General features: G+C 42.9%; 1 protein-coding gene across 6 annotated transcripts in view; it reads right to left on the reverse strand.

Annotated features, from left to right (window-relative positions):
• Window positions 1-13,885, reverse strand: part of Uggt (UDP-glucose-glycoprotein glucosyltransferase) — a 183,484-nt gene that overhangs the window by 3,609 nt on the left and 165,990 nt on the right. For all 6 annotated transcript variants that reach the window (XM_050187367.2, XM_050187370.3, XM_050187369.3 and 3 more), the window contains 6 exons: window positions 13,226-13,335; window positions 10,573-10,645; window positions 8,861-8,964; window positions 7,145-7,201; window positions 6,050-6,164; window positions 2,662-2,778 (listed from right to left, as the gene is read on the reverse strand). In XM_050187367.2, the coding sequence (XP_050043324.1) occupies window positions 2,662-2,778; window positions 6,050-6,164; window positions 7,145-7,201; window positions 8,861-8,964; window positions 10,573-10,645; window positions 13,226-13,335 (576 nt within the window). The remainder of the gene's footprint in view (window positions 1-2,661; window positions 2,779-6,049; window positions 6,165-7,144; window positions 7,202-8,860; window positions 8,965-10,572; window positions 10,646-13,225; window positions 13,336-13,885) is intronic.

The raw sequence follows: 13,885 nt of genomic DNA on the forward strand, positions 1-13,885 counted from the left end.
AGATCATCGAGTCTTTCTCTTCAGACGACGTTTTCAATGGCGATGAAACGGCATTCTTTTATCAGTTGTTGCCTGATAAAACAATGAACTTCAAAGGTGACAGGTGCAAGGGCGGAAAGAAATCACATCTTCGCGTATCGGTTCTGTTCTGCTGCAACTCTACGGGCACAGAAAAACTCAAGCCACTAATTGTTGGCAAGTATGCTAAGCCGCACTGCTTGAAAAACGTCTCGTTGCCTTGTGACTACTGAGCCAACAAAAAAGCGTGGATGGCGCGAGAATTGTTTACTCAGTAGCTGCTACAGCTCGACGACCCAATGAAGAAGAAAGACAGAAAAATTCTCCTCATCGTTGACAATTGCTCGGCGCATATCGTGAACGTGTGATTGAGCAATGTGCAACTTGAATTTATGCCCCCAAATTGTACTTCTTTGCTCCAACCTGTGGACCAGGACTTTATCAGATGTGTGAAGGCCGAATTTCGGAAGCGTCTCGTGCAGTGCCTCCTGATCAGTGTTCAACTGAAGCTGCCCACACAGGTAAACATCCGTCAGGCTGCGGAAATGCATACAGGGTCGTGGTGGAACGTGAAGGCAAGCACGATCAGCAACTGCTGGCGAAAGGTAGGCCTTTTAAAGCCTTCATTTACGCCACAAGACTGCGAGGACACAGAGGAGCTCAACCCAGAACTGTGGAATGAGCTTACCGAGAAGCTCCCCGTCGACACCGTGGTGATCTTCGATGATTACATTGATAACGACAGTGCGGCGGCTACATCCGCAGAGCTCACCAACGAAGACATTGTGAATAAAAGGCGTGAGCAAGAAGATTGCAGTAGTGACGAAGACAATGCCGACACTGGATCAACACACGAAGGGGAAGAGGCTGTTTCCAGCTCGGATGTTTCAGTTTTTCTAGAAAAGATGCGGTCATTCCTCGGGCGCTGTAAAGATGTCCCCGATGATGTTCAGAGGAAGGTCGAAGATGTGGAGGCATTCGTCCTGCAACGCTTGCTGTCTGCTCGCCAGAAGGAGATTACAGATTTTTTCAAGCAATAAATTGCAGTTAAACTGTGCCCAGCGTTCTCGTTTATTATTTACGTATGAACACACGCATCTGCTGCAAAGGTATGTAAATTTTGTTGTTGTGTTACATTACTGACATGAAAGTATTGGTTTTTCAGTACTACGATAATTAAAATTAACAAATGAAATTCGGCGGTCCCGCAAAGTTCGTTGTAATGAAATTCTACTGTACAGAACTAGAGCTTAGTATTTTTCTATGCACTTCTAAGTCACTAAGGGTGGCTGACGAAGATGCAGTTGCCACGCTAATATACATTTAAATTCTTTCTTCCCCGCAAACAGCATCATCTTCCCACTTCCATAATTTTCATTGAGGAAAGCTGTTAGCAGCAAACTTATACATACGGCAAACCGTATTATGCCACTAAAATGTGCTTTTATATACATACTACCCATTCCTTTTGGTAATGCATTGGCACTTAGAGAAACTAAGTAAATAATTAAATAAATCAGCACAGTGGCCACATCTGGGCTTGAAGAGCCAGTGCCTCTTCCAAAAAGTACAGAAAGAGGAGCGAGATGCTATCTGACAACGTTCACAGGTGACATACAAGAACCCCGGCAGACTTGTGCGACTTTGCAGAATCGAAACATGGATAACAGAGAAGCAGACAGTGTTTGGCGTACTCCTTGTTGCAGCCTGAGAGAATTTTCTGGGTGAAGAGGTGCTTACAATTCTTGCGGAACTATTGTGCAGCCCTCGTGGTTCCACCTCACCATCTACGTGTACCCCGCAGAGCCACAGTTGTTGCACAAGTGCTGATGGCATTGAAAGTGCAGCCATGTACAATTAGTGCTCTCAATTTAACACTTAGAATCTTACAATGGCACTTCTAATGGCTCATTCTAAGTGTATGGGATCTCCCTTATGTGTGTGCGATGTATCGAGCACAAATGTTAAGCTGTTTGCTTACAGCAACAACTCTAAAATTCAGATCACTGCCTGAAGGAGCACCTTCAAGCCTCCCACAACATTTTGGAAATTTCCTGCGATGTGTCCAACACATCTACAAACCTATTATTTTGAAATTTCTCCACGATGTTCTATCAGATGAGCACCTTACTTTTACAAACTTTTTTACGTAACATGTCTGGCAGTTCACAAATAGCAAAAGGTGTAAATCTCCCAGCAGGTGTCAAGAGAAACACTAATTGGCACAAATCTGATAATTTGCTATACAGCTACAAGGTGGCTGCAAATCTGAAGTTTTTCCACCATGCTACTCCCAAGATACACTTCATTTCTACCAATCTTCATCTTGATATGCCTGACAGTTCTGATACTTTGCACGACTGAATACCCCACAAAACTCCCAAGTACAAATAACAGAACATTGGTGATTTCCTACAACACACCAAATTACCCCAAGAACTTATTCCCACATGTCACTCTCGACAATATCATTCAACTAGCTTGAATAGTTCTCTCCATAAACTTTCCTCAACATTTAGAATGGACAACATGGAGTGGACATACTCAACTGCATCTTTTCAAAATAACAGCGTTGCTCTAATTAAGATGGAATTCGCAGAAAGTTAACTGCCAAAACAGTTTGTCAAAGGTGTGCCACCTCACCAGGTCAATGGTCTTGGCTTGTTTCTTGGACTCATCGTCGCACCATGTTTCGCACCAGAGCCATTCTTGGGGCAAGGATTTGATGGCCACCTGATGAATCATGTTGTTTGGCAGGTCCTGCAAGCAACATGAGTGCACTATCTGTAGTCACATCTCAACCAGGAGTGCAGGCTTTTGGACTAGTTGATTCGCTGCAGTAATTGAGGTCATGGCGCTGAATTGAAGTGGACAAGAATGTCAAGAATGAAGAGAAAGATGAGCATAAGAACCAGCTCACATGTGCTACCAAATGTGAGTAATGTTCACACCACAAAACATGATCATGCTGAAGTTTCAGTGACACAAACTTTAGTCCCCTTATTTTATTCCTTTACGTATTATTAATGGGTGCTTGTCAAGTGATTACAACAATGCCACTGTACAGTACCCCAATAAATTTCGAATACCAAAGCAAGTAAAAAAAAAAAAAGAATTGTGGAGCCTGAAAAATCAGCCAGCTATTGATCAGTGTATTCTGCCAGTGGCAGAATACCCATGGGAGTGGAACTTGAAGAACTAAGAAATAAATTTGAAGTTAAGGGTCACACAAAGGGCAGTGGAGATAAAAGTGATTGGTCTAACACTAAGAGATAAACAAGCAACAGTTATAGATAAAAATGCTTGGATGACATTCTAGTATAGATTAACCCATTGGCTGCCAAAGCTGGAAAATTGCGGGGCAAAAGAATTGGGGCCATGCTGCCAAAGCTGGCGATCCTTCGGGTGGGAAGTAATGATGGGTTAAAAGGCTATTTGTAGATACCACGAATGTCAATATATGCTGGAAAACATTAGAAACGTTGCGAATAGATGGCCTTAGATGTCCACTTCAGGTGGACTGAACTTTTTCTTTACTTTTAGTTGAGATTTGCGGAAGGTTAGTTAGTATGTGTGTAATGCATGTTCTGAAATCTATGCTCCCTGAAGCAGTGCATTGGGTGCCTTTCATGTGTCAGACTCTGGCAAACCGAGGCCAAAAAAAAAAAAAAATCCATTATGGTAGTGCAAAGTTCGAAAAAAAGAAAGTCAACAACAGGTGAGGGTGTGATAAGTGCAATGCTGCTCTCCATATCAAAGATTGTTTCAAGCTTTTACACACAAAAATGCCAGTAACAAAAGTTACTGGCAGTTGGGGTTCTGAACTGAGAAATACTGCTCCATATTGTAAATTAAAACTTATTTGTTGGCAGATTTTTCAGCGTTTATTGCAGTAGAACCAGATATAACGAGCGCAACAGTGGAAGTTTTTGTAGTGCATGTACGGGCCAAGAATAATCGGAACAGAAGGTTGCATGGCACGTTTAATACTTGGCAGCCAATGGGTTAAGGAAAAGAATCGTTGTTGGGCAGATCATGTAATGAGCAGAGTAGGTAACCGGTGGTTTATTAGGGCAAAAACAATGGGTGACGAGGGAAGGGAAATGCAGCTGAGGATGGCAGAGGAATAGGTGGGGTGATGAGATTAGGAAATTTGCAGGCAGATGATGGGTTTGGTTGATGCAGGTCAAGGCCACTTGGTGACCTTTGGACACAAGTTCGTTGACTGCTAAGCTGACGACCTCTGAATAATGCACATGGTGGCACAGATTTCCAGGTAGCTAATACGGCTGATTTTAAACATACAACACACGAGGGAAAAGAAAAACGTGTATACACATTGCCTAACCACTTTCAGCCGATGCCACCAATGTAGTATATCACAGATGCACACTTTACACATATTGCTTTTCTCACCTTAAAATACCTGTACAAAATAACAATAATAAGGCAGCAAAACGTAGCAAAGGTGCCTTGGTGGCAGAAACATGTCTCTTTTTGGCACACTTTAAATAAAGCTGATTATGCGTACGGGCTTTAACAAAATTTTTGCCCGATCAAAAAAAATAAAAAAAAAAAAGCATAATCTGAGTGAACCCTTTGAAGGTTTTTGCCGTACATGTACGACGGCGGTTTTCTTTCCCGCAAGGTCTTCGCCGTACGGGTACGGTTGCGACCCACCGTTTGAAATTTTGCGCCATAATGACGATGTGTGCTCACCGGGAGGTGCTGCCACCTCTTAGCACTTACAAGATGCGTTTGAAATTGGTGCTACCTTCTTGGGGAGATAAACAGAGCTGATTGCTAGCTTCAGCGCGTCGCTCAGACTGTGGCAACGCCCCTTTGGCGGTTTCGGTTTCGCCGCGTGATCGCAACAGAGGCGCGCGAAACGTCATTTTTCTCTTTGTCGCCACACTTTCGCAGGGGCGGCGGAAGTTGATTTCTATCTTGATTGGCACTGCTCTTAGCTTGTCCATCACCACCGCTCACGAGGTATTCCCGCTCTCCGAGGCAACGCGCTTACGCGAGAAGGTGCCTCAGACCTCTGCCCAAAGCAGCTGCACGCAGAGATGTCATGTGTGCGCCAGCACAACTCCTCGCTACAAGAGAACAGACACGCATTTTAGGTGTGCAGACTGCGATAAGGCGCTGTGCGTAGACCCGTGTTTCAAGGAGTACTACGCTCGGAAATACTATTAAACATTTTGCAGTTCTGAGTGATGCCGACACCAAAATACTGTTCCTAATTATTTTTTACTATTTATTCCCGACTTTATCCATTTTGTACATTCAAGATCCGCAATAAAGTAATTTGACCACCTGGGAAAGTTTTTTTCAAAATAATTCGACCCTCAAAGGGTTAATACTTGTTGGGGGGCTAGTTGGTGCATGTTTTCAGAAGAGGGTTGTAGCACCGAAAAAGAGAACACATAGCAAGCGAGACGGGACAGGCACATTGAACGATATTCCTTCCTTATGTGTTTTCGCCGTAAAAAACACGTGTAAGCTATTTGCTTTACAGAGCTGAATACCTTTAGCAATTCTGTCCAAGCCAATACTTTCACGCAGAGAAACCGCACTAGATTTCAGCTTTCCCAGATTAATCACAGTCTGTCCCGTCGCGCCTGTCCCGTCTCGCTTGCTATGTGTTGTCTTTTTCGACGCCACAACCCTCTTCTGGAAAGCATAATTTCTATAAGATTGTTGCAATCATCCATTATTGGCCTCTGCAAAAGAACTGTCTACTATGGCTCATAACAACATGGCCACTGTTCTCAACAACTTTTGCAATCTAGCCGCTTACGTAGTACTCTCAGTGAATAGACTGAAACTGAATGTTCACTAAAGTAGATGCTGACACCATTGCGGTGTTGCAAGATAGTGCCCCCAACAGATGCATAAGTAAAACCACACCGTATACAGTAGTCATGCCACTTCTGACCTCGTCAGTGGGTAAAGAGGCGCAAAAGCTATGCATAGCAATTAATGGCACATCAAAGAGCATAAGAATTCAAGTCTCTGTAGTACGCACCTGGTCTAAGTTGGACAAGCTGTTGGGGTCCTGGCTGAGACCCTGGTACTGGCCCCGCAGTCGGTCCCCAGCAGCTATCCTCCGGAACTTCTTCAGGTCCACCACATAGAGGGCACTGCAAGCAAGTTCACCAGCATGGAATCAATGAAAGCTTGCATTACATAGGGGCTAGCCAGTTTTGAGCAGGGAAATGAAGCTGGGCTGTGTAGCTTTTGAACAAGACACGCACAAATGCTCGCAAAAGCAGTGGCAGAGGGAAAATGGTGTGGAGAACTCCTGTTTGACTGCTAAAATTATGGTGTGAGGGCAAAGAAGCAGTTGAATACTCCTGCCACAGGACGATGGCCTCTTGACCCAATGGATGCCTTTCTGGTGTGCGTTTACAGTACACAACCCAAGAAGCTATCACCAATAATGAAGTGGTGTGACCATGATGCTGCTCTGCACCTTTTGCACGTTTACAACCATTCCTGATGTTGTATTCTTCAATTCTTCAACAGTGACTCAGGGCATCTATTATGGGGCACTAGTTGTGCGCGTGCTCCTTCTCTTCAGTCAAACTATCATTCAAGAACACACGAGATACAGTGGTTACCTTCCCACATCATATTCACACATTATCATCACATCTGTAGTGCAGTAAGAATGATGATGGTTAGGAGATGTTTGGGCATTTAAAGAAAACATAATGAAGAAGAGGAAGTGACTAGCATGCTGTATTAAAAGATCGCCCTTGCTGCTGTTCTTGTGGATCAGCACATCTGGCCTCTTAGTTTCTGACGTTGCGACATGTCACCCTCTCAATGTGCAGTTGATGAAATGGTGGCGCACTATGCATTCTGTTACTTTAAGCAAAGTAGAATTGCTAAGGGTGCATGGTACATTGCCTCAAACAATGGCTGCCTGGCAGTGACTGGCAATCACAGCATCTTTTACAAAAGTCACACATGCTTATTGTTAAAGCTGAATTTTCCAGTCACCACAGCTTTTAAAAAGAAACCCTGTAGTCTCATACATATTGAAGAGACTTTGCACCGGGTGTACAGCTTTCTTAGATTAATGCAATGAGACAAAAGGTCACGGAGAGAGTCTCACCTAATGTGGTACCTGCGGCCTCCCAAGTGACTGGCCCAGTAGCCAGACTTCCAAAACCTTGCACAAGGAAGAAGAGAGAAACATCAGCAGTGCAATAAGGTATTGTGCACCACAAGAATATAACGAAGCATTACTTGTAACCCAACAACGATATCACGCACAAAGCACGCATTATATACAGACAACTTTGTCCCAACACCTTTGAGGAGTGTATGTCACCAGGCGGAGCCACGGCACGCAGAAAAACAATATTAACCTGCCTCCTGGACTTTCGACTGGGAGGGAGACTTCAGCACCTATTTCTGATTCTGTGCCCTTTGTCCTATTCCTTCTACAACAAATGACATTGGTGAATGTTGGTGGTTGAACCTTACAGAAATAAATGCATTACAACAACAATCAACTAGCAAGGAGTTCAAGATAAAAGAGAAAGCAGAAGACACCTGTTGGTGAGTGCTAGAAGTACAAGGCTACAGAAATTAGTTCATTAACGTTCAAGCGCTGACTCAATTCACACACAATCTCTGTAGGTCACAGGTGTGCTTGCTTGCACCACAAAATTTTGGCACACTGGCAGTCGCTATAGGAGAACTAGGTTGAATAAGGCAGTCGCTTCAATCCAGACAAAGAAAACTTTGTTCCCTATGGTGCGACTGTGGCTACCTGCATCCATGCACTGGCTGGAAGTCCCTCTGAAGAATCCTCCGCTAGAGAAATTATAGCCTCCATGATGTCACAGCATACATGCTTAGTGATGCAGTAGAGGCTTGTTAATTCAGCAAATCAGACAATTCATACTTGCCATGTCATCTTGACAATCATATATAACACTCTATGACATAAAATGCTTATTATTTTTAAGGTGTTTGGCCACACAGTTGGCTAATATTAATGTGCTTCAGTACCAGTGCAGTACCAGTGCAGAGCAGTGCAAAAATGTGCCAGTGCCAACTGAAATGAAGTGACACAGCCTGCACAGCTATGATGACTTTTCAGCAAGAAAATGCAACAACACTTTGCACTTCTTTTTTTTCCATTTCTTGTACCATGAGTGTGTGGGACCAGATGCAATAATAAGTCAAAAAAAAATTTAATTTTATTCATTTCTTGGTGCTGGTTAAGACTATGGCACGCTGTGAAAGACATCACAGAAATTGCTGAAAAATAGTATGACAGGCACTTTCAATGCAACTTGTGTGCCAACACTGAGTTCACAGGCTGCACTGATGGGTAATTATTTTGCTGGCCAGTTCGCTGATGACGAAATAGGTGGAAGAAGTACTTATTTGGATGAGTATGTGCATGTTGCACTGCTATCACTGCACTTGTGTGAACAAAGTAGTGAGGTTAATCGGGCGCGGAGTTGGCAATTCACATTTGCACTTGAAAATCCACACTACAGAGAGGGCAGGAGGTTGTGAGGCCTTCATTCAGAACCATTGCACATGGGTTCTCCCAATGAATTGTGAGCGCTGAATCATTTGCACCAACTTAGGAAAATTGCAAATTCTGAATGGCTAAACGAACTTGCAGAATGATGCAGAATTGCAGAATTTTGCATTGAAGTTTCAGTTTTTATAAATTGATATTGCAAAATTAATTTGGAATTGCTAAAACGCAAACGGGTAATGGATTTCAACATGTGCTGGTACATGAACATTATTTTTGTCCATTCAATAATTCACCCACTTCGGCTGCATTAGAAGCTGCACAAACCTGTAACCGTCCATGTCCTTACGGCTGTCACAGAAGGGGGTGTAACCGTACGGGGCTCCACCAAGGTCCAGGTCACGTAGCTCCTTCATGTCAGCCCTCACCACCTTAATTGGACGTGGCAGGAAGGTTTATGGTCAGCACTGCACTGCTTGTAATTACTACAGATAGGATTCAAATATTTTTGACTAAAACAGAAAAGCAGCAATTTTTGCACTATAAAACATCTATTTTTGTCACAATCTTTGACAGGTTTTCACAGAATTCCAAGTGTCTGGCAGCCCTATTAACAGATTTTGGAAAGTTGTATGCCTAAAAATGGCAAGAAATCAGAGCAATGAACACGGAACTTTTGTCAGTGCATAAAGAAAATGTAAGGAAGAAATGGGATAATACACAAAAATGCACAATCTGAAGTTGCTCAGAAGAAAAATTATACAAGAGCATATCTTGTATATTTTTTTTTATTATACCAGAGCACAGCACTATTAGCACCATTATCTTGCACTATTACTGCAAGACCAAATGATCGTTTCCTTCAATGCCATTCTGACATAAACAGTTTTTCTTTTTTTTACTCCTTCTTTCTACTCTCTCTCTCTCTCTCTCTCTGTGAAGAGAGTGAAAGCTCAGGCCTGCTTTTCAGTTACTGATTGCACTGGTGAAACTTCGGAACCATCAGAAGCACCTACTGCCCGTTGTCTTCATTCTTTTCATGTTCCCCTCACATCTTCACTACAGTTTAAGCTAAGCTTTGTCAGTCACATGACTGGCCATCATCATAACAATGAACTCTACGAAAGCACTGTCTGGGTACTGGAGCCCCAATGTTGCTGCTGTACTAGCATGCACTGACGACCTTGGAACAACAGTCAAGTACGTAACCCAATGTCACGATCAATGTCAGATTTTCATCTCATGTCATGTCCTCAAGATATCTGACTGTCCTTTAAACACAAGGCCTTCTGTTTTCTTGACAAGATCATCCCAATGCTCCAGCCACAGCACATACCAGCCTAACCATCTGACTCGGGAATGTAGAGCAGCGCAGGAAAGCTGCTGTGGCAACTTCAATCCTGTTTTGCACCTGTTCTATCAGCATGAGTGAGCTGAGGCATGGTGATTTACTGTATTGGCATTTCTTCCACTGATTGCAAAGCACATAGTATGATCAATATCTGGCAAATTTAAGAATGCCAGAAAAATTTTTCATCTGGGAATATATTTATAGTGAAAAAAGGGACGTAACTCAGTGTGATAATTTCTGTATTCTCTATGATGAGTAGGTAAGTTGGGAATCGCATGAACTGGAAACATATCAACGAGACTCTAATGTACATAGTATAAATACAAAAAGCACAGACTATCCCCCTCCTCCCCAAAAAAAGAGCACGATTTATTAAACAGCAACACAGTTCACGTCAAGAGACACTACACAGCTGAAGTCACTATTACATGGTGCAATAGCAATAGCACAAGCAACATAATAGTAGCTAAAGTTGTGAATGTTTGACAGTAAGACATTAATTTAAAACAAAGTTTTCACTTCTGATGCACCTTATTTCGAGCTAAACCCAACAAGTGGAGCCTATGCTGTGCATACATAAGACATGACAATTAGAGATAAGATGACATGACTGTTAACCTGAGACTCAGTGCAAGTGTCACTGTTCTACCGCAGATGTTCAAAGAAGATTCTATAAATCATACTTCACCTGGTCAGCATCGACGAAGATGATCTTCTTCACATCCAAAGGAAACAGCACATCCAGGAACAATATTTTATACCTGTTCAAAGATGAGGACAAGAAAGCCAATGAAAACCAGAATGTAAGCTTACTGTGTGATTAAACAGTGTTGTTCAGTTTTTCAAGTGCACTCTATACAATTGAGGGCAGCAAACATTGAAGAAAAGAAAGTGACATGGAAGTGAGAGATGCCATTTCCATACAATGACGTGTGACATTCTGTGACGAGAAAGGTTTTTTACGTGTCACATATTAAAATAGTGTTTGCCACTTTAGTCGTAAGTGAAGTAAGTCGTCATACTATTGTACTTCCCTGATGCCTTCTCCAAGGCGGCATTACATTCAACACAGCTGTTTGTTTATTTTTTTACTCAATCAATTCTGCGTAATCACTTAATGGTGTCTGAAGTCTGAGTAAGTATAATATATGACATAAAAACAGTTGTGATGTGAGGATATTAGTTTCTACCATCACACACAATTTTGTTCCTTTTGTCAATCAGCATGCAGTATAATTGGTAGTAGTCACAGTGGCCAATCAAAAACACAGAGTAATTTTCAGTTTCACCAAAGGCAACAGATGGCAAAATGATAGGCAAAGCAGGGTTTGTACAGTCGACTCTTGTTAATTCGAACTTCCGGTTTATTCAAACTGACGCTGTGGCCCCGTCAAAGTTATGTGTATTCCAAGAGGTGAAAATGCCCAGTAATTCGAACGTGCAAGCATTTGTGATGGTTAATTCAACCATACCGCACTCCGACAATGCTCTCAGCAGCGCGCCAAATCAAGCAGCGGCACCTCCGACCAGCATTGCTCTGACCCCGCCGTAGAGGAAAGGCTTAGCAGAAACCCCTCAACAATGTGCGTACACGCGTACACACACACACAGAGATACACACACACACAAAAACCAACAACTGTGGTGGAAATTTCACCCTCTCTCAAATAGCAAGGTCACTGTCTCTGCGTCATGCCGTAATGCCCCAGTCACACTAGCGGCAAAACACGTGCCGCAGGAGGGATCGGTCCTGGGCCGATTTTTTGTGCCTTGCCGTGGCGGCAAGCACGCTGCAAGCGCAGGAGACCAATAAGAGTGGCCCCTACAGTGAGGTACGCGTGGGAAACTGGTATCATGGGGACCTGCTCAACTGCTCTATTTGAAGACTAACTGGTTCAGCCAGACCACTTGTTTCGCACTATCATCTGCTTGCATCAGCACTCGCTTGCGCTTATTTTGGTTGGCTTGGTTGATCTCTATTGCGCTTGTTTTTTTTTACAATGATGCGTCCAAACTGAGATGCCCTGATGAAAAGGTTGTTAAAGACAGCGCGCCATATCCAATTCTGTACGTCAAAACAGACCCTGAATACAAGGACGCGAAGGCGATACCCAGTACCTCATTTTCCTTGTCTTTCGAATACGGCGATGCCACAACAGAAGGGAGCACACCAACACGATTATGATCAGCGGCAGTGACATTGTCATCTTGATAAGACGTGAATTGCGTTAAGAACATAAGACGAAGAAGGTAAACACAGTGCCGATCTGTCAGCAGACGGAAAAAAGATGCAAGCACACAGAGGGAAGCAGCAGTGGAGGCCCAGTCTGGCCTGGGCAAATCTGCTGCTTCGGTTGAAGCAGGTGACAGAGGTCATTAGTGCCATCCAGCAAGCTGGCGGGAAAGCAAATCTGCTTCCCTCCCGGCATTCCTCGCAACTGCGCTTCCCTCGCCTTCTCTCTCAACTCCCTCATCTTCGATGGTCTCCACGCGTGCATGCACTGGCGCTGGCACTGCCACCCTGCCAGCCCGGTGCCAGCTTAGCCCGCCCCTTGAAGTTTCGTTTTCTGCCGTTATCTAGAAGCGAGTGTTGGCTGGCATGGGCAGTTTCGTGTTCCTGGCTCGCAGTGTGCTTGCGCACGGCAATATTTCACAACTCACACCGTTTGTGAATCATGCTATGGTGCACGAATACTTCAAAAACAAGTCCTTCTTTTAATTCGAACAAATTTTTGGGCCCCTTCGAGTTTGAATTATTGAGATTTGACTGTATTACGTCTTACTGCTTATCATCTTGCTTCTGAAATTTTCTCTTCAAAGGAGCGCAAAGCAGCAGCAAAAAGCTTGGAAGCAGCTGGAACTGCAGTACAGTGCTACTATGTGCGAGAACTTAAGAATGAATGGCAAAAACACACCTCTCCAACTCAGAGAACTTGTATAGGTGTGCCAGCCAACTAAATTTGCTGATTTCCATGACGCCAAAGCAGAGGCGAACTTCTTTCAAAACTGGAGTCTCTTGGGAACTATGTTTAGGTGCGCAGAAGCATGAAAAGCAAATGCAGTGTGGTTTCGTGGTTGGATCTTGTAACAGAAGCTCGACATAAGAAAACACATTTGAATAAACTATCAGATTTAACAAGGCAAATCTAAAATGTGCTTCGTCAATATCAGCTTGTAATGAATGTATCCTCATAACAAATATTGAACATAATGAAGATATTTTTATGCTGCCTGCAACTTCGTAATATCAAGTTTCAACTTTATTGAATACTTCGGTTGTCACATAGTATAGGCAAAGTAAAGAGATTAAAAGATGCCATCAGTATGCATCACTGACTTACCCCCAAATGATGCGCTGCTTCTCGGTCTGTTGGTTGAGCCAGCGCGGCCACTTGTACTGCACTAGCTCGTACTGAAAGCCATACTCCTTGGCCATGTAAGGGAGCACGTCCTGCAGGAAATGGGTTTAACACATTTCATTCAAGGTGGCTGAAATCACTGAAGTGTGTTGCATGTCTGCCATGTGCATCAATGCCAGAGAGTATTTTTCTTTGTTCTTTTTAAAGTGTTGAAACACTTTCTACATGAGCATATACGCAGCTTGTTAATTCTGTCTCGCGATTCTATTGTAATGATATTCTAATGTGGACACAGACGAAACAATTAAAGACCCGAATGAGAAATTTGTAACTTGTGCTTTGAGTGCTAATAATATGTTTTAAATTTTGAGCTATCCCATTTACCTGTTGATATATGGCTCCATTTAATGTAATCTCGAACCTCTACATAAAATTTCTAATACTTAAAGCCCTCCACTTCACCAAGGCGAAATTGGTGAAAAGCACAGACTAGTACAGTCGATCCCAGATATACAGTAGAACCTCGTTCATTAGTTCTGTGTGTGTATGTATGTATATATATATATATATATATATATATATATATATATATATATATATATATATAAAGAAACATACTAATTAGGAAAATGCCTGATCCAT

The sequence above is a fragment of the Dermacentor andersoni genome, chromosome 2 (genome assembly GCF_023375885.2).
Source record: "Dermacentor andersoni chromosome 2, qqDerAnde1_hic_scaffold, whole genome shotgun sequence".
NCBI classification, from domain to species: domain Eukaryota; kingdom Metazoa; phylum Arthropoda; class Arachnida; order Ixodida; family Ixodidae; genus Dermacentor; species Dermacentor andersoni.